This window comes from Sus scrofa, chromosome 14 (genome assembly GCF_054392235.1).
Source record: "Sus scrofa isolate SSC_HxYL_T2T_F1_AM1 chromosome 14, Sscrofa_HxYL_maternal_Yorkshire_Landrace_v2.0, whole genome shotgun sequence".
Classification (NCBI taxonomy): Eukaryota; Metazoa; Chordata; class Mammalia; order Artiodactyla; family Suidae; genus Sus; species Sus scrofa.
Window position 1 is genome coordinate 81968207 of NC_139396.1, and position 20224 is coordinate 81988430.

The 20224-nt window shown below is 52.4% G+C and overlaps 1 protein-coding gene across 7 annotated transcripts in view; it reads left to right on the forward strand.

Annotated features, from left to right (window-relative positions):
- Positions 1-14508, forward strand: part of PGBD5 (piggyBac transposable element derived 5) — a 313156-nt gene extending 298648 nt beyond the window's left edge. For all 7 annotated transcript variants that reach the window (XM_084996900.1, XM_084996896.1, XM_005670977.3 and 4 more), the window contains 4 exons: positions 2444-2624; positions 5823-6020; positions 10953-11058; positions 12677-14508. In XM_084996900.1, the coding sequence (XP_084853026.1) occupies positions 2444-2624; positions 5823-6020; positions 10953-11058; positions 12677-12872 (681 nt within the window). In that variant the 3' untranslated portion in view covers positions 12873-14508. The remainder of the gene's footprint in view (positions 1-2443; positions 2625-5822; positions 6021-10952; positions 11059-12676) is intronic.
- The last annotated feature ends 5716 nt before the right edge of the window (positions 14509-20224 follow it).

Sequence of the window (20224 nt, forward strand, 5' to 3'; positions counted from 1 at the left end):
CTCTGAACCTAGACACTGGCACCCTTTGCTGTTAGGACTTGAGCAACGCAAGATGATTCTGCTAGTGTCAGTTACTCTGAGAGGTGACTGCCCCCTCCAGGGTCATCCTTTCATGGATCCAAGGTGGCGGGTTCATCAGGAGGGGCCTTGTTCTGTGTGCCACTTTGTGGGGGCATCCGAACCACCCTCTGACCATGACATGCACCCCAGCACCTGCACTGCAGGGCGTGAGGGACACCTCAGGACCTCTCAGGCTGGGAGGACCGTGCAGCTGTGCATTTGGTGTTCAGCCGCCAGGTTTGTCCTGGAGCCATGCGCGGATGGCTCTGGGTGTTAGGAAGGGCGCTCGTGCTAGCAGACATGTTTTCTGTTTGTATACGTTCATTCTGGTTCTGCCTCAGAAGGACCTTAACTGTCTTTTGGCAACAGAGCTCTCTAGCCCAGAGGAGAGCTCGTGGATCCTGTCCGTGGTACTTTGTTTTGATGGCCAGAGCAAACAAATCCATCAACTCGCCAGCCTCTCTATGCCTGGGCAGAGGTGGTGTCCAGGAGGATTATGACAGGACCAGGAAGGATAAGATGGTTCCCCCCCGCACCCAGGTATGAATGCAGGTCAAGGTCCTGTTAACTTCTCGGCCAGTCACAGTATCTGCTGCCTGAGGTCCTCCACCCCCAAGGGTTTAGTGTTTTCCAAAAGTACTCTTGTTGAGTCACACTTCATGCATCCTCCACCAGATGCAGCTTGTTTTTTGAACTTGGTTGCAGGGTTTTGCATTCAATCCTGTTGAATATTGCCTGCCCACTTGGTCTGGGGCCACCCATCACTCAGGACCTTGGAAACCACCACGGGTGTCACGGACCTTCCGTTCCCTGGCAACAGTCCTGGATTGGGATGGAGGATCCCCTTCAAGGGGCATGTGGGACAAAGCTAACTGTCCCTTGGGTAGATCTTGGGACACACAGTGCCCAGCGTGGCTGTGCTGAGTTCAGGCAGGACACCTGGGAGACAGGAAGAGTCAGGGCTGGCTGTAGGTGCAGGAACCCACAGCAGAGGTCACAGGGACCGGGCTTTGCTGAAGGAGAGAAGACAGGTTCTGGGAAAATGTTCTTGCTCTGCCGGAGTCAGAGGCAACATGTGGCAGGGACCATTGGTTTCCCTGTCCCAGCATGTCGCTCTCTATCAGAGATGTTCCTTCTGGGAACCAAGGTGGGAAAGCCAGAAAGAGCCCCAGGAAATGTTGGGTTCTGCCTCGTTCCCCACCCGTTGCCTGCCAGGCTGCTGGGAAGTCAGGTCCCCCATGGGATGTCCTGGGTGAGTGTCCGGGGCAGAATTAGCCCCCAAAGATGAGCTGCTTTTAGAGTGAGAACTGCACCCACCTTGGGAGCATCAGACACTGTGTTTTGCGAGTGATGGGTCCAAGTCGTTTGCCTGAGGATGGTGTGGTGGATGTGCCTGGTCTTCCCTGGGTGCCATCTGGGTTTTTCTCCGTCTGCGCAGAGTCCTGTGCTCAGCAGTTCTGTGGCTCGAAGGACAGGGTGAGCCTCATCACATGTCAGCTGTCAGGCGCAGTCCCCGGGCAGAGTGACAGGCACCATGTGCACCACTGCCAGTGAAGCACCAGAACATCCAGGGGAAGAGCTGTGCCCCTACAGGAGGGCCGTGCTTAACACCCATATGCTCATCCTCCATGGCCATGGCGGTACCACCCCCTTCCTGACCCCACTCCCATTTCCTGCATCCATCCCTGAGATGACATCCTTGGAAGATGTTCATGGGACAAAGAGTTTAAAATTACTGTGTACCAAATAAATAAATAAACCACCTAAAAGTACTGTATAACAAAAAGTAAAATTATTGCCCGCCAATTCCAGTGCATCCTGTTTGCTGATCTGGGCCCTCAGATGCATTTTAAATCCCTGATCCCGTCTCTTCTGCAGCACCAGGTGAGTGCTGCCCTTCTGCCCGCATGGTGGTTCCCGTAAAGGGTGAAGGGAACAGTAATTGCGGATGTGCTTTGTGAATTAAACAAATGTTGAAATGGAAAGCGCGCCGATCCGTTTATCCCTTACAGGTGAGGGGGCCTTTACGTTCAGTATGAACTTAGTAAGTGACTACCGTGCTTCAGAACAGGGGGATGTGTTTACGCTCGACCTCAGCTGCCAGACTCAGTACTTGTAACCGTTTGACGTTTTCTGTCTCAGGCTTGACATCTTTGAACTGAAGAGGCTGGGCTGTGCCACCAGGCTTCAGGGTAGTCTTGAGAGTGACCGAACTCTGTGGGCAGTGGTGATGATGGGCCCGTAGGGGCTGCGGAACCAGTGGCCTGCGGAGAAGTGGCTTTCCCATGTGTCCAGCCCAGTGGCGAAAGCCTGGGCTTCCCAAAGCACGGGACCCGGCCTGATTCTGCGTGAGCTCACTGCCTCCTGTGTGTTTCTATTGCAGATTTACGTCCACCTGAAGGAAGGCAGCGGCCCTGACGGGCTCGATGCGCTGAAGAATAAGCCGCAGCTGCATGGCATGGTGGCCAAGAACCTGTGCCGGAACGCAGCAGGGAAAAACTATATCATCTTCACTGGGCCCAGCATCACCAGCCTGACCCTGTTCGAAGAGTTTGAAAAGCAAGGTTTGTCAGGGTGTGAGCAGATCTCAGCACAGTCCCTACCACACCCCTGCCCCAGAAGTGGTGGGAGAGGCTGGGGGCGCAGGTCTGCAGGTGTTTCTCCCCTAGGAACAGGTTGTTTCAGCCTTCTTCATGCCTGCACCCCCTCCCCCCCGGGGCACTGGACGTCTGGAGCAAGTCCCGGTTCAGGCTATGGCCTGGGGACAGCTCAGTGCAAAGCTCTGCCCAGACTTCTGGGTGCATCTTTTTTGTCCTTCATGGTAAGGCCACGGCTACCCAAGGAGTTTTCCTGGTGTCTTGGTCCGTTTGGGCTGCTCTGATAGTATTTTGTACACAGTACAGAGTGCCTGGCTTATGGACAATAGGAATTTACTGCCCACAGCTCTGGATGCTAGAAGCCTCAAATTGGGGTGCCAGTGTGGTTGGGTGAGGGCCCTCTTCCAGGTTGTGGGCTCCTCACTGTGTCCTCACGTGGCAGAAGGGGCCTCTCCTGTAAGGGCACTAACCCCATTTGTGAGGGCCCCACCCTTACAACTCATCACTTCCCAAAGGCCCACTCTCACAATACTGTCACCTCAGGCATCAAGTTTTCAACATAGGGATTTAGGGGGGACACAGATGTTCAATCAGTGGCATCAAGGCACAGCTCTCACTAAGGCTTATGGGGAGTCTGAACTCCCCCTACCTTGTCTGCAATGTGGCCCCTTCCAGGTGGGCAGACAAGAATCATGTAGATGCAGCAGAGAATTGATAGATTGATGCAGGCAGCAGTATCATGGCTCTCAGACAGGTGTTAGTTCCCCTCAGTGCTAAGATGCCTGGTTTGTTTGTTGCACAGTTTGGGCGAGACTTCTATGGCTGTAGTAGAAGTGGAGCTGTAGAGACAGATCCAGGCCAAGTCAGGAAGTCCCCTGTCAGGCTACATCCACCTTCACTTCCTCCGCATTTGTGATTTAGATCCATTCCACTCAGGAGAAACACAGAAAGCACCCCCGCCCTTAGCTACTCCAGCCACTGGCATTGCAGACCTGTTGCTTAGCAACAGATCTGATGTCTGGCCTTAATCCCAAGCCCTCTCAAGTGATGGAGAGTCAGCAGCTTCTGACCTGCGGCCTCAGCAGCCACAATGAAGAAGCAGCCCCCAACCCCTGTGTTCCTGCTGGCCAGGCTTCATCTTACTCATCTGCAAGTCCAGTCCCAACAGGGCCCAGGGCTTCATTGTGAACATGGTGTGGAGAGATCAGAATCTGTAAAGAGGGGCTGTGGGAGTCAAGTTGGAGAAAATTGGCCCTGACTAATCCAGCATGATGGCTTCCCCATTAGAGCATGTGAGGAGAGCCAGGGCCGCTGTGCCCACTTGCCTGCTTGGGCAGGTCCCAGTGTATAGCACAAAGCCCCTGGCATTCCCAGAATTGCCCTGACAGCCTTCGTGTGCCCTACGGGTCCTGGCTTATACCATGTGTGGTGTCTTTAGTACCATTGTGTGTGTTTGGGCGGGGCTGGTGGGATGCAGAGTGAGGATGCTGAGGGCTGTCATGGGCATCAGTGCTGCTGCCCTGAGGGCTGGGCCTGCTGCCTGTGTTCTGGGCTCAGGGCAACAGGGGAGGAGGAAGGAGAATCTTCTAGTAGGAAGAAAATAATTAGACATGGAATTTGACTTCTTCCAAGAACAGACAAATATTTCATTGCTGGTTTGGTAGAAGCATCTGAGGACCTCCCATAGGACCTCCTGGGCCTCCCCTGCCATGACTAACATGCAGGGACATGGTTCACCGTGTCGCCCACATCCATGGACTCTGACTGAGTTGTTTAGGCTGGTGCCCCTGGGGGATTCTAATGGGCAGCTGGAGTTGAAGACAGAGTCACAGCTGAGAGCCTGCCCGGCCCTCCTGGGGCACAGAGACTGCTTTATAAAATAACAGGCAGGAAAGACATTGGTGTAAGAATTGCTGTTTTCGTTGATAAACATGTGCGCTGCTGGTTTTCTTCTTCCCCTGTTAGGAAGATGCAGTTGCTCTTTGGCAGGTTGTGTACGCTGAGCTTGATGGGTTACTTAAAACATCCTGTCCTCTTTCCTCTAGGCCTCTTTCCTCTTTGAAGACAGGTACTTTTTAAATCTCAAGGCCAACATAGTTGGGTAGCGGGATCTTTGAAGGTACCAGCCTCAGGGAGCCCTCTTGTTTTGGGTGGCAAGACCGGGCAGTAGCCCCCGGGAGCCTTACCTTATACCCACTGCGGTTCCAGGGAAGGGCAGGGAGAGAACAAGACATCGTCGGATCATTGGATCATCCTCCCAGCATTGAGTGGGGCTGCAGTGATGAGGAAAGCATAGGCCTGGGTTGTTGACTGTGTAACTCAACTGCCTGTAGTATCAGTGAGCTGGGAGGAGGGCACTGTTCCCGGGGGCCACTTCATGTCCCCTCTAGGCCTGGAGAGGAGTGGGCATCCCTGTGGCTCCCTGTGGGGCCCATGAGCAGGGAGAGCAGGGTAAGACTGAGTCCAGGTGGAATTTAGAGAAGCCTCTGTTCCTGCTGGTCTCCGCGCTCCGCGGTGCTGCTACCCCTAGGGATCATCCTGGGCAGTAGAGGACCTCCCCCAGGAAGCTCCTCCCCTGGAAGCTCCTCCCCCGGAAACTCCTCCCCCAGGAAGTTCCTCCCCCGGAAGTTCAGTGGGGGCCACTGGCACTGACCTGTGCACAAGCGGGATCTCTGCTCAGGGCTTGTCAGGTAATGATTCCCCCTGCCTTTCACTTGGCTCCATGCCAAGAGGGGTTGCCTCTGGGTGCTCAGCAGACGGTGAGGTTTGGTAGAGTGTCAGGGCGGGTAACCTTGTTAGGTCTAGATGTCAGGTGAAAACCCATGCTTGATGATACCTGTCTTTGCCGCCCAGCCCTGAGCCTGCACTCCTGTGTCTCACATGAGTACAGACGTTTCTGGAAGGAGGTGGGGTGATAGGTCCACATGCTGAGCCCAGTGCTGCCAGGTCGTGAGCTTTCTAACCTCAAATCGCCTGTCAGGGTGACTGTCGACTCCTTGTGTGTCAGCTCTGCCATGTGATGTTACATCTTATAGAAGTACCCGGGGAGATGGTGCATCCAGGACAGACAGGAGCTGCCCCACTTCAGCTGTCCCTTGTGAACTCAGCACAGGGCACACGCTGGCGGGACCGCTCTGCCGACAGGTGTGGTTTGTGTCCCCCCAGAGATCTACTGCTGCGGCCTCCTCAGCTCCAGGAAGAGTGACTGCACCGGCCTGCCACCTTCCATGCTGAGCAACCCGGCTACACCGCCAGCCCGGGGCCAGCACCAGATCAGGATGAAGGGGAGCATGTCTCTGATCTGCTGGTACAACAAGGGGCACTTCCGCTTCCTGACCAATGCCTACTCGCCCATGCAGCAAGGTGGGTGCCCATGGCACTGGGGCAGGATGTGCAGGAGCTTGGGCAGGAGAGGGCAGAGGGTGCGGGGTCCTCTGTGGGTTGAACAGCTCTGGTGTCCAGCTTGGGGCTGTAGTATGGCCACTGTGCCCCACAAGGAACCAAGAGCTTTCTGGGCCCAGACACTGTTGGCTCCTGTGGGTCATCAGCCCGCTTGTCAAGAAAAGCCGAGAGGCTGGCATGCATAGTGACACCCTGGCTGTCCGTGGGTGTGATGATGGGTCATGTTTGAGTGGTATTTACATGATCACCTGATCATCTCTGATCCTGTGAAAAATCTATTCCAATGGGAGGGAAACAAAATTAATCGTTCTGATCCTTTCAAAGTCTCCCTTGCAAATTGATTGGTTTCCTTTATGTTTTTGGGTGTTCAGTTTTATCGTCATTCACTTTCCTTGGGATTTAAAATCTATTCATAACAGAGGGATTTATTTAGCAAGGAGTCTGTATTTAAGGTAACCTATAGCTAGGACATTATTAAACTGCAGAAAAGAAAACTGCAATGACAAAGGCACCATTTACAAAAATATTTACAATTGTGAAGTGTACTGGAAAAGTCCCTGTATTCCTCTGCATTAGGGCATTTTTCCTCTTCACTATTTAAGAAACACAGCTAAGGAGCTCAGGGAGTGTGTGTGCATGTGGTATGTATGTCTGTGTGTGTATAGTGTGTGGTGTGTATGTGATGTGTGTGTGTCATGTGTGTGTATATGATGTGCGTGTGGTATGTTTGTGCATGTATGTGGTATGCATGTTTTGTGTATTGTGTGAGGGGGACATGTGTGTGGTGTGTATGCATGTGGTGTGTATTTGGTGTCTTTGTTCATTCCCAGCCCTCACCCCCACACACCTAAGTTGTGTTATGTCTTAGTAGAGATACAGTCAGGGGACTCAAGCATATGGGTGTCATTACCCCACTTAGGTGTAGAGGGTGGAGAAAGTGCCATGTAAGAGGTGCTTGGCAGAGAGGTTTGGGGTTGACCTTGTCAGCTGAAGGCCAGTTTGAACCGGACTTCTGCTGTCTCAAGGTGGGGCCTTGGGGCGGGGCCAGAGGTCTCTAGGCGCGTGTGTGGGTGTGGGATGCCAGCTGCTTCCCACCATGTCCTTTACAGGGACAGCCTCTGGAAAGATGTCCCAAGGAAGGACATCGCACTTGTCTGAGCCGGGTGAAACAAGGGGGCAGATTAAAGTCTGCCTCTGGGGAGGTGAGGAAGAAGCCTGCAGTAGCCTCTATTAATGATCGTTTTTCAGAAGATGAATAATGATGTGGTAAAGATTTTCATATGTCAGTCTTTGGGGACATTTTTGATCACGCCCTTCAGATAAATCTAAAAGTAAAATGGCTGGGCCAAAGGGTCTGAACATTTTTAAAGCTTTTGATGCTGTGTTGCCAAACATGCTTACTAAATTTGTCGATATGATGGGTGAAAATGATACAAAATTTTAAGTATAGCTTGCCATGACTGTTGGTGAGGTTAAACATCTCTTTGTGTGTTCATTGGCAAATTTTCAATGATTTCTTCATTTTTTTTTTCTAATTTTTCTCTTGAGGTGTTTGTCTGATGAGCTTGAAAGCAGATTGTATGCCTCTAGCAACCATTTTTCTGCATTTGTTTTCCTTTTGCCTTTATTTATGGCCAGGGTTTTTAACATGAAAAAGGTTTTCATTTCCACATAGGCACCCTCTGCCGCTCATGTTATTTGCTTTCATGTTTTAAAAGTCCCTGCTCTGTCCCAAGGCCAGGTAGGTATAAGTTCACCTGATTGTTTACAGTGTGATTGTGTGCTCTCTGCAGTAATCCACTTGAAATTTATTTTGATACATGGTTTCAGTTGGGCCACTACTTTTTTTTTTTTAATTAAGTGGCCAAGGTTCATTGACCAAGTAGCCCCAGCTCTGTACCCGAGCCATTGATCCAATAATTCTTCCTTTCCCTGCTTATTGTAAATGTCACCCTGACAACGTCTCATATATTCTAGTCAGCTTCCCCACTCTGTGCTACTGTGACTGTCTGTGCTCTTCTAAAAGATGCACAGGTTTCTGATTTTAGAAAATGTGTAACTAGCTATGAACATTTTGGAATTGGTTTATTGTTCTTTACGTTGGATTCTAAGGAAAAATGGACCATCTTTCAGAGAGTATGAGCATATGCACTGGCTTTTTAGAAGTTACATGCTGTCCCTTGCCCAGGAATATTCCTGTCCAGAACCAAATACTTCGGCTTTTTTCTGAAATCCATTTTGAGTCTCTCATCTCTCCCCATCTCCCTCCCATCTCCCCCACTTCTTCTCCATCTCCCTCCATCTCTCCCCCATATCTCCCCTCCCATCTCCCCTCCCATCTCCCCTCCCATCTACCTCATCTCTCCTCCCATCTCCCCATCCCCCACCTCCCCATCTCTCCTTCCATCTCCCCCATCTCTCCCCCTATCTCCCCCATCTCCCCTCCCAACTTTCCCCACCCCTCCCATCCCCCCCACCTTCCCCATCTCTCCCATCTCCTTCGCCTACTTAGGGTTCAGATTCCATGAGACTAACGGGACTGAGGAATGTCTGCAGGGGACCGTGGGTCAAATCCTGACTCATCATTTAGACTTACAGGAAGGTGGAAAGAATGGCACCCAAGCCAGAGAAAACCTGGTGGTGGGGAGTGGAGGGCAGAACACCCAGTTCTCCCCCAGGCCCCCACAGACCTACAGTGGCCCTGAGCTAGGGCTGTGTACAAGGTCACAGGGCTGTGCATGTGCCCGGCAGACCCAGGGAGCACATGTCACTCCTGGTTGTAACTCCAGCAAAGACAGTAACTGTCAGATAAGCTCTCGTCCGAATTTCCAATGGCTAAAGCTTTTCAGTCCCCAGAAGAGGATATTATAGGACAGCCGCCTTACCTTTTCCAGGTGGACTGGTTTATAAAACTGGGAGATGCTCAAAGAGACTGATGCAGACCTGGGTCTGAAGCCACTCTCCTGTGGTCTCAAGCTGCAGTCCTCATGTTAAGTTAAAAAGAGTGAAGGGGGAGTTCCCGTCATGGCTCAGTGATTAACGAATCCGACTAGGAACCATGAGGTTGTGGGTTCGATCCCTGGCCCTGCTCAGTGGGTTAAGAATCCGGCGTTGCCCTAAAAAAGGCAAAAAAAAAAAAAAAAGGGTGAAAGGACACGAAGGTGGTGGAGAGGGAAAGCAGGCCTCCCACGGCTGGTGTGCTTGGGACGGGGCAGCCCTGAGCTGTTGCTCAGCCTGCGTTGCAGCCAGCAGGCCAGGGCAGGGTGGGGCGGGGTATGGGGAGCTCCAGGGCCTCGGCCAGCCCTGCACCTACAGACCTTGGGACCCTGGTGACTCAGAGTGCGGAGTCGTCCCCCACTTCTGCGAAAACACCAGAGGGGGTTTCTTTCTTTCGTTTCAGATTTGCTCGTACACATGTGGACTCCCTGGGGTCCTAAAGGGGAGGCTGCAGTTGAAAGTCGGGCAGAGTAAAACAGAGCTGGAGATGGGAAACCTGCCCAGGCCAGGGTGCAAAACTGGGGCGGTCAGGATTGAGGTTGCACGGGGTGGTGAGCAAAGGCAGCAGGTCAGGTGCCCTCAGGTAGGGGTTACAGAGACACAGCTGCTCCATCAGACACCAGCCCAGCCTTGGAAAAGGTGCCTGCAGCTGCCTCGCCCAACATTAGGACTTCTCTTTGATGCAAATAGAGCCCAGAGCCTTCTGTCCAGGAGGAGGCCCGTTCTGGGCCCCATGTCCCCTGACCTGGTGAGGGTCTAGGAAGCCTGTTGCCTGAGTCTGTCCAGGCCTCCCCAGACCATACCTCCAGGGGCTGCTCCTGTCCACTAGGTCTCAGAAGATCTGCAGGTATTTCTTTAGGGCAAACAATCAGTGTTTGGGGAGCGGGGATGGGAGGTAGAAAAAAAAGATCCTAGTTTAGGGACCAGCCTCTGCAAATGGTCTGTGTGATTCTTCCTCCTGTCTGTCTCTCGGTGAAGAGGGGATAGCATGTCATTTTTACTTCAAGTCTCTCCATTTAAGTCATGCTGAAATTTCACAGTCCTTTGAACTAATCCTGTCAAAGATGGCAGTGTTTGCCCATCACATCAGGCTGCAGGAGGGGAGGCTGGGCAGAGGAAACTGTGTGTGACCCAACCACACTGAAAGACACACACATCCTTGGAAGAGCATGTCTTTCCCCATCCCCGAGTCCCTGCCAGGGCACAGTGGATGTCCCCGGGGGCAGATCTCAGAAACTGGTTGTTGGGGAGCAGCCTGGACAGCAAAGGACAGAAAGCTGATTGTTCTTTCTCTGCTTCCCACACCCAGTTGGTGTGACGTTTGACTCTTGCCATGACTTTGGCAGTGGCCCTGGGACGCGTGTCCATTTGTATGTAGCAGGAAGAGGCGTTTGAAGGCCTGTGAGAGGGTGGCTTCCAGAAGCAGCTGAGTGTAAAGGGTTCTGTCCACTTGAGGACATGAGTCCCGGGGACACAAAAGAGCCGAGCCTGGGGTGGGGCAGTGCCTGATTCTCCCAAACCTCTGCCTTGAGGGAGGTGGCAGAGTCAGGGGAAACCACCTCCAACAACCTGACCTGGGTGGCTGCCTCCTCCCAGCCGCTCAGAGCCTGGGATTGGAGCTCAGGAGGGAAGGGGGAAGTGAGTCCTGATCCCCTTCTACTCTCAGAGCCCCATTGTGTGCAGCAGCCCCCACCCCGCCACCAAGGTGCCTTGGTGCCAGCACCACCACGGGCCACATGGGGCCCACATCCTGGGCCTGGGCTCTCCTGTCTTGGGTGTTTTCCTCGGCTCCCCTGAGGCTTCAGGTACGGGTGTTGCTGGGGCAGGGGGGCACGTTTGTGAGTGGGAGTCTGCCAGACAAGGCTCAGAAGGAATCTGCCGCCTCTGTTTCTGCAGGAGTGATCATCAAGAGGAGGAGTGGGGAGATCCCCTGCCCCCTGGCCGTGGAGGCGTTTGCCGCCCATCTCAGCTACATCTGCAAGTACGATGACAAGTACAGCAAGTGAGTGACCCGGCTACCCTGACATGGGAGAGCTTGCCGCCAGGGACAGAGGGATGGTGGGCAGTCAGCCTTTCCTGGGTTTCAAAGCTCACCACCCTCCGGGCACCCAGCCTCCTGCCCACCGCCTCCCCACCTGCCTTCCTCCAGCCTTGCCATCTCAGTGCATGGCCTGGACCCTCCGCCCTCTGTGTCCCTCCAGCCCAGGCCAGCCACCCCCTCTTCCCCACCACAGACCGCTCTTGTGAGCTCCAGGTGGCGTCATGCTGCCATGTGTTTTCCAGCCCTGGTGACTTGTATTTCACACTGTGGCCAGCCTCAGGTGTGGTGTCATCATAAGTGCATGCAGTAAACAATACATGTGGTGCGTGTCTGTCCAGGCGAGCTCTTGTGTCCACATCCAGAGCTGGAGAAGTGATCAGTGTTGAGGCTCGGTCTGGCTATGATGACAGGCTTAAGCCTCACAACCTAAAATGGGCTGGACTAACCAGTAGGCAGCAGGCCCTTCCTCAGCCCTCCCAGGGGTCATTGGTAGAGAGGGACACGCAGGGACCTGGGTCTCCTGGAAAATCCCAGGTGTGAAAGGGAGCCCCCGCCCTGGGGGAAGCCCTGGCCAGTCCTTGTGGACGTCCACGCCTCGCTTTCTATGAGGTGGTTACGGAGACATTTGCGAGCTGCGCCGGCTGGGCACGTGATGCTGAGGCTGCTGACCCTCCGACTTGGCACTCGGTGCAGACACACGCATGCAGCTCAGGGATGGGTCCTGTTGGGGCTGGGGGAGGTCTGTCTTCAGCCTTAGGGGCAGAGAAGGCAACGTCTGTGCGCTGTCTGAGGATAGGGTGGTGAGGGGAACACATCAGGGGCCCCAGCTGAGGGTAGATGTGCCCCGAGGCAGGTCAGAACCCACAGGTGTGACCCACCTCCTCCCACCTGACCCTGACAGGGGTTGTTTTCATCTTTGTCTTAAGGAGAGCTCAGGTGACAGAGCTCTGGGAGAGCTGGCCCCGCCCTCATCCTGGTTCCTGCCCCCACCTCCCTGCAGCATCTCCTTGACTCCATGAGGCCCTTGGGAAATCCCTCTGTTGCACTGAGTCCCCCTTCTTTTTTTTCTTTTTGATTAATAGTTGTATAGTTGAGTCACAATGTCATGTTAATTTCTGCAGTATAGCAGAGCGTCTCAGATACACATACATTCTTTTTCACATGCTTTTCCATTATTTTTTATCCCAAGGTATTGCATCTGCTAACCCCAAATTCCCACTGCTTCCCTCTCCACCCCCATTCTCCCCCTTGGCAACCACAAGTCTGTTCTCCTTGTCCATGAGTCTATTTCTGTTTTGTAGATGGTTTCACCTGTGCCATATTTTAGATTCCACATATGAGTGATATTATATGGTATTTGTCTTTCTCTTTTTGACTTCACTAAGTATGAGAACCTCCATGTTGCTGCAAATGGCATTATTTTGTTCTTTTTTCGTGGCTGAGTAGTATTCCATTGGATATATGTACCACATGTTCTTTATCCGTTCCCCTGTGCTTGGGCACTTGGCTGGTTCGCATGTCTTGGCTGTTGTGAACAGTGCTGCCGTCTGAGTCGGCCTTCCTTACTCTGCACTCTTAGGTATTTCATCTCCCATAAACCAAACAAGACCTGGCAGCAGGTGTTCTGGTTTGCCATCAGCATCGCCATCAACAATGCCTACATCCTGTACAAGATGTCAGATGCCTACCACGTGAAGAGGTACAGCCGGGCGCAGTTCGGTGAAAGACTCGTCCGAGAGTTGCTGGGGCTGGAAGATGCCTCTCCAGCCCACTGATGCCTGGGCGTGGTGGGGCTTAGGTAAGGACCAGGTCGAGGGAGGGGAGGGGGAGCCTGCTGTGCGACCCGCCAGCCAGAGACCGGAGAGCCCAGCATGTGGCTGCGGCCCCGGGAGGAGCGCTCGGGCCTCTGGAAGGACCAGAACGGACCTGGTCAGAGGATGCGCCGTCTGGGTTTCCACACCACGAAGAGCACGTCCTCCCTCCAGAGAGCAGCCACCGCCTTGTGGTGAGCGCCACATCCAGACCCTCCCAGCCGCTGGTGCGGGGCATGCCGTCTTCACAACCCCCTCGGAGGCCGCAGGAGCGCTCGCTCAGCACAGGGGACCTGGGGAGGCCACTGCTGCCAAGGCTCCAGGGAGGGTATGAGCTGGGCATGTTCTGCTCTGTAGAGACAGAAAGATGCTTGGGACATAGTTCTGTGTCATGCCGTGTTCCACACGGCTGGGATTGTTGAAGGGTGCGAGGAGCCCAGAGGGTTTTCCAGCTGAAAGCAGGGCTTGTAGAAGAGGAAACACAAGCTGGGGCCCTTAAGAAGCAGAAATGGAACAGTGAGCTGAGGTCCCCATACTGAAGCCAGATGTTTTTGCCCGTGTCCTGTGTGGCTGGTGGACGGGGGAGAAGGGAAAATGGCCACAGGATGGCAGTGAAGCGCGATGCTGTTTTTTATTTTTTAATATATCTTCAGGTTATTTTCTTACTGTTGCTTAAGATCTTCTGTAAAAGGAAATGTCCCTTTTCTTTTCTGCCCTCACCTGTCACGGCTCCTTGCATGATCACAGGTCTGAGGCCAGGGCCCGGGGCGGGCAGTCGGCGTCCAGAGCAGATGTGGTTGCATTCACCCACAGGGGCCTGTGGGCCTCGAGCTTGTCACAGACATCACCATTGGCGGAATTACTTGTTTTGGAAACCGCATAGCATTTTTGAGAACACACTATCTGTCTGGATGACCGCTCACTAACTGTCTCTCCCGTGTGCGGTCGCCGCATTCCAGCTTGATTGGGTGTGAGTCCCATGGGGCCGGGGGCCTACTCGCCGTGGACCTGAAAGGTCTACATGATGAACAGGGTGCAAGGGCTTTGCTTCAGGAATCCTACACCCACTGGGCCTTTTTCGAACCAAGGTTCAGGCCACGGTGGCCCGCTGGCCTGGCTGTCCCCAGAGAAGAAACAAGTAATTTCTGGAGTTACATGATCCACCTTCCTCCCCAACTTATGTAGTCCCCTTGTTTTTACAAATGCAGAATCTACTCTACTCAGGCTTTGGGACTTTCTTCCTTGTTCTCACTCAGTTAATTGAAAGTGTTGCCAGCCGCATGCTCCCAGCTCCCATCATTTCATACCCAGTTTCATGACCCTCACTTCCGCCCTGTGGTTTTAATTCGATGCCACGGATCGTCGGCCAAATTTTAAATTGTGTTTCGAAACACCTTTGCCGTGTCCTTTAATTGGATTGAAAGCACTTTTACCACATGGAGAAATATATTTTTAATTTGTGATGCTTTTCTACAAGGTCCACTATTTCTGAGTTTAATGCGTTTCCAACACTTAGGGAGACTCTAATGAAAGCTGATGAATTTTCTTTTCTGTCCAAATAAGTAAAAGAAAAAAAAATAAAAATCTATTTAGATGTTGACTCATTGTTAGTATGTGAGTTTGTTTCAAAGGTCGAGGACCACAATACGGGCAACGCTTCTAAGACTTGATTTCTTGTGTAACCCAGTGTAAATGAGCTTGATGGTTTTAGTATCATGGCAATGAGCAGTTTCAAAGAGAAATTCAGCTGGATGTTGACTAGTGGAAGTGTATGCGGATGCTTGGTCCTGTGAGTGTTTTAGTCCGGTTTATGTCCCTGGGCGGCGTCTTCCAGCACTGGGACCCATCCTCATTTCTAGGCTGTGTCAGTCTAATTCCGGATGGGTAGTGGTGACTTCACATTCCCAAGCACTTAGAGAGTAATGGTGCCATGTCAGTGCTCGGATTTTAAGAAGGTGGCCGCCTGTTGTGATAACTGACTTGCAGACACAGCAGTTAAGCTGGGTTTCTGGTAGAGGCTGTGGTGTCTGCACCAGCTCTTCCAGGAGGAGGACAGTGACAAGCAGCAAGATCAGGACCTGGACCTTACCCTGTGGATGTGACTTAGAGTGACTAGGAAAAATTCACCAGGTTCCGCACCTCCCTGGGTTTGCGGCCCGTGGTTTCCACACCAGCTGGGCACATTTACAAGCTGGTCGTTCCTGGTGACCTGGAAAGGGCCCAGCAGGTGGTTCTTAGGAGAGGCGGGGCGCCAGCACAGCCCCGGCAGAGGCTCAGGCAGGTGGCCCCTCCACCTCCCATGGACCCCTTGGATTCCACGAAAGTCATGCCTCTGCCAAACCAGTCCCCAGGGGACGCCTTGGCTGCAGAGTCTCCAAGGGAAGGAAGCAACAGTGAGACCCCCTGCTCTCCTTAAAACAGAGTATCCACAGAGCTTCTAAGCTTCTCCAGGGAAACTCTGTGAGACTGAAGGAATGCAAGGTCACGTGTTTGGCTTCACACAGCTGGTGGCATAGTCCCACGGCCGTGCTGACTTTGGAAGTGGGCAAGGTCATGGAATTTGAATGGATTTCTGGATGGATTTGATGCCTTCTTTCTTGGGGTCCATATTTCATGTGTGTGGTCTTTCTTCCCCAGCCCTGCTTCCCCAGATGCCTCGATTTTGAACATCTTTCTGTGGTCCCTGGAACGTTACCTGAGGACTGTATTTCAAAGCTCAGGCAAGCAACACAGGAAAATCTGGGTGTCTGAATCATCCTGGGCAAAGATACCTTGTTTACTGACTGCATTAGTTAAGGCCTGGCCCCCCAAATCGAATAAACTCTGCAGTTGTACCACAGGCAAGACTACAGACCCCAGGACAGGGGCTGGGGGGGTCCTGGTCATGGGGCGTGGACGTGTACCACCGCTGCCCCAGAGAATCCTGCCTTGGCAACCCCCGGGGCAAGGAGTCTCCCCAGCTGCAGGGGCCCCAGTACAGGTGGGAGGGTGGTGAGGCAGACTCACCCTCATCAGTGATCTTGATGCCTCCCAGTCTGGATTTAAGAGAAACAGCCTCCACTGCAGTAGGCCCTGGAGGGCCAGTGAGAACTCAGCGACAGGCTGGCGGTGGGAGAAAGGCTGCACTGTCCACCATGAGGCTCGCTGCCCTGTCCTGCCGGTGACCATGGGCAGGCGGCCAGGGCCCTGAGCACCAGCTCCTCTCCTCTCTCAGGTGGCCCGTGACGTGGCCTGGACTGTCACTGTGCCCAGTTCACAGGTGGGCATGGGCCTGGAGGTGTTGGACGGCTTGTCCAGGGTGACCCGGCTGACCAGGGACAGGTGGTCTCAGGCCTGGCTGGCCTGACACTGAGGCCATGTTCTGTACACACCAGCTCCCCAGATTCACCCCGAGATTAGGAGGTTTTGTCCTGATTTACTTAATACCTTTATAGGGTATTTTCTCCTGCCTGGGGCTTTATACAGAGGAACCCAAACCTCTCTTCTGATCTCAAATACTTCAGGTGATCAGGTGCACACCCTCCTTGCATCGTTCTCACGTACCTGTGTTCCCTTCTTGCCCTGGACAAGGTGAGTGTTTGGGGCTTAAGGCCTGCCATAGCCCACCGTGACCTGGCGGTGAGCCGCGGCCTAGACGGGCATCAATAGAGAAGTGTCCTCGGCTGTAGTAGGCCCTGCATGGGGCCGCTGATCCCTCCTCAGCAGATGCGCTGGGGCGGAGTAGGGGGCGAGGCCGTCCTGTGGAGAGTAGGTGAAGGGAGGGCGTTCTCCAGAATGCCATGGCCCTTCTGCCTTGGAGCCGCCCACTCTCTGGCTTATTTCTGGTTCCCTCCCCACCACCTTAGGTTAAGGCCTTGCCACCAGTCTGGGGTAAGCCCGCAGTCAGGGCACCAAAGGAGGCCCCCAGAAGATCACAGTGCAGTTCCTAAGAAGTGGGGTCCACAGCCCTCTTTGGAAAAAGTTATGTCTTATGCTCTCTCTGTTTGTGTAGCCTTGACTCTTTCCCCCAGACACCCTATATCTTTATTTTTCTGTGCTTGGCAGTTTCTCTTGAGTTTGCAAGCTATTTCTTTCTTTTTGGCTGCACCTGCAGCATGTGGATATTCATGGGCCACGGTTCAGTGCCACGCCACAGCAGTGAAGACACCAAGTCCTTAACCACTGGGTCACCTGGGAACTCCCAACCTTGTGTCTTTATTAGGAAGGGTGCTGAGACCACCCCCTTTGGACTACATTATTTCATCTTTTATTCTGTGTGGCTTCTCCGCGTGTCCCATCTTTGAGAGTATTTCTAAGCCTTGTTTCTTTTTCTTTTTTGTTTTGTCTTTTTTGCCATTTCTTGGGCCACTCCCGCAGCACATGGAGGTTCCCAGGCTAGGGGTCTAATCAGAGCTGTAGCCACCGGCCTATCCCAGAGCCACAGCACCGTGGGATCTGAGCTGTCTGCAATCTACACCACAGCTCACGGCAAGGCTGAATCCTTAACCCACTGAGCAAGGCCAGGGATCAAACCCGCAACCTCATGGTTTCTAGTCGGATTCGTTAACCACTGCGCCACGACGGGAACTCCCTAAGCCTTATTTCTGAGTGTGTCTTTCTCTCCCAGTAAGAAAGAAAACCGCAAATGGGGACCAAGGTGGCCCTTTGGGCTGTTGCTCTAATGTATCAGGAAGTGAGGCTGGGTCACATGTGCCGTGCGTGTGCCCTCCCCCTGGTGCCTGGTCGATACCCCATTTCCCCAGCATCCAGACCCCATGCCCTCTGTTGCAGTGGCCTGGCAGCTTCCTGCTCAGGTGTGGGCTCGCAAGGTTGACATTGGGAGGCTCTGCCCACAGGATTGAGATGCAGTCGTGCTCCGATGCTCAGCCATGATGAGGCATCCTTAAAAGAGAGTTGCTTTCTCTACTTTGTTAGCTACTATGCAACAGAGGAAGGGGTTTTCTCCTAAGTTACTTGGAAGCATGACCTTTTGTGTCGGTATTGGGAGATGAAGGAGGTGCTTATTTCAGTTAATCCATGGGACTGCCTGAGAGCTTGGACCCTCAGTACCCCCTTTCTTGAGTGGGGAACATGATCTCTCTTGCCTGTAGAGGTGGAAAAAAATGATTAATTGGGCAGGGGAGATTTTTAGCTTTTTTTTTTTTTTTTTTTTCCTATTCACTATTTTTTAAAAATTTTAGTTGACTTACAATGTTATGTCAATTTCAGGAGTCCAGCACAGTGAATCAGTTATACATGTACATATATCCATTCTTTTTTCCCCTATAGGTTATTGCAGAATATTGAGTAGAATTCCCTGTGCTGTACAGTGTAAGTCTTTGTTACTTATCTATTTTATATACAGAGGGCGTATATGTTTTTCCCATTCTAATTTATCCCTCTCTGCTGTGGTTTCCCCTGTAGATTTTAATTTTTTTTAATAAGCTCATTCCCTGGACGTAGCTGTCTTTCAAAAACTGCATCTAGCTTCACACTTGGGAGCTTCCTCTCCGTGAGCAGAACACAGAGGGAAGGAGAGGTAGGGTTTCTAGGATTTCCCTAGATTAAAGAGATGGACTCAAACAGTTGCAGGATTGTGCGATTTTTTTTTCTTTATTATTTTTTAAATGATTATTTTTTTCCATTATAGCTGGTTTACAGTGTTCTGTCACTTTTCTAATGTACAGCAAGGGGACCCAGGCACACATACACATATATATTCCTTTTTCTCACATTATCATGCTCCATCAAGATATAGCTCCCAATACTATACAGCAGGATCTCATTGCTTATCCATTCCAAAGGCAATAGTTTGCAGGGGTAACTTCCATCCATTTCAGCATAGTCCCACAGAATAATGTGACTCTCAGAATGTTGTCTCCTTATCAATACTTGTCGCTCCTTATCAGTAGAGGTGCAGCATCCAGAGTGAGACAGATGCTCTGCTCCATCCCATACCCGTCAAGCCCTGCGTCCAGTCTTGGCCCCCTTCCAACTGCAGGTGACACTGACCCATTAAGGGTCAGGAGGCAAGGACAGTGGGTCCACGTTGAAACCGAATGGTCGGAGGGGCAGCTGGGAGAACAGGTGAGGAGTGTGGGGAGGCACTGGCCTGGGGGGAGCCTGGCTGGTCTCTGGTTCTCCTCCCTTTCGGATGTGGGCACATCACCGGGACGCAGCCGTCAGCTTAGTGGGGGAGCAAATTCCAATGTGCGGGACCACCCAGCGTTGGCACAGGACCATTCCAAAGGTGGTAACACTCAGTCTGAGGCTAAAGGTCCCTCCAAAAGCAGTGTTCTTGGTGGGTGGGCAGGCAGGAGGTGGGGTCGGGCAGGACACCCCTGCTGGAAGCTCTGGACCCAGCTAGGGAGGAGCAGAAAGTAGCCAGGGAGTGAGGGCAGATGCTGACTGGGGTGAAGACATGCCTGTCTCCACAGGGCGCCTCACCCCACCCCCACCACTCAGCCCCTTCCTCTTTCCTGGGGGAGGCACCCACTGACTTGGAGCTTGAGGTAGCAGGTCATTTTCCCTGCTAGTGACAGGGAAATCTACGTCAAAGAATCTGGAAAGATCACTCGTTCATTTGAAAAGATTTTGCCACTTTTAACCTTACTTTGTTTTTCCTACGATTTTCAGTTAAGAATCGTTAGGAGAAAATTTTTAATCTTACTGGGAACTGCACATTTGTAGCCCTTAGGGGGTGTCACACAACTATATCCCCATCTTTTTTGTGACAATAAAGCAGACCCGTTGGCCAAGAGTTTGATTTTACCCTAAGGCATATTCACAGTACTTTAATTTTTTTTTTTTTTTTTACTGATTTTGTATTCTGTGCACTAAATTCTGAGTTGCAAAACATGAAGTATGCCCCTACCAAATTATGATTTAATTCCAATGTCTCTTCATGTGGCTTTTATTTCTTCAGCAAAGTTTGGTTATAGTCAGCAGCTTTGAAATAGTCAAATACATTGCATTTGCTTCTCTCTTGTGGTTTCTTCCTGGGGAGGGCCTGGTGAGGAAGGGGATGATAAAGGAAATTGATGGACTGCATCATGGGATCTGTTGCCAGAAGTAAATAATAGCAGGGGTTAGGCAACACCTGGGAACCACCCCAGGGATTCTCCTGCAGGTAAAGAGGGATGGCAGGTAAGGGGCCCCAGGGGGCACAGGCACCACCTGAGCTTTTCAAGTCTGCTGCTGGTCCCCAGGCAGGAAAGGGGCCTCTTCTAGCTCCCTTTCCATCTTCTGAATGTGGGGGGCTGGTGGTAGCATAGATACCCCCACCATCAGCAGCCACACTGGGCAGCCTACAGCTTCTTCCGCTGCTGCCATCACCA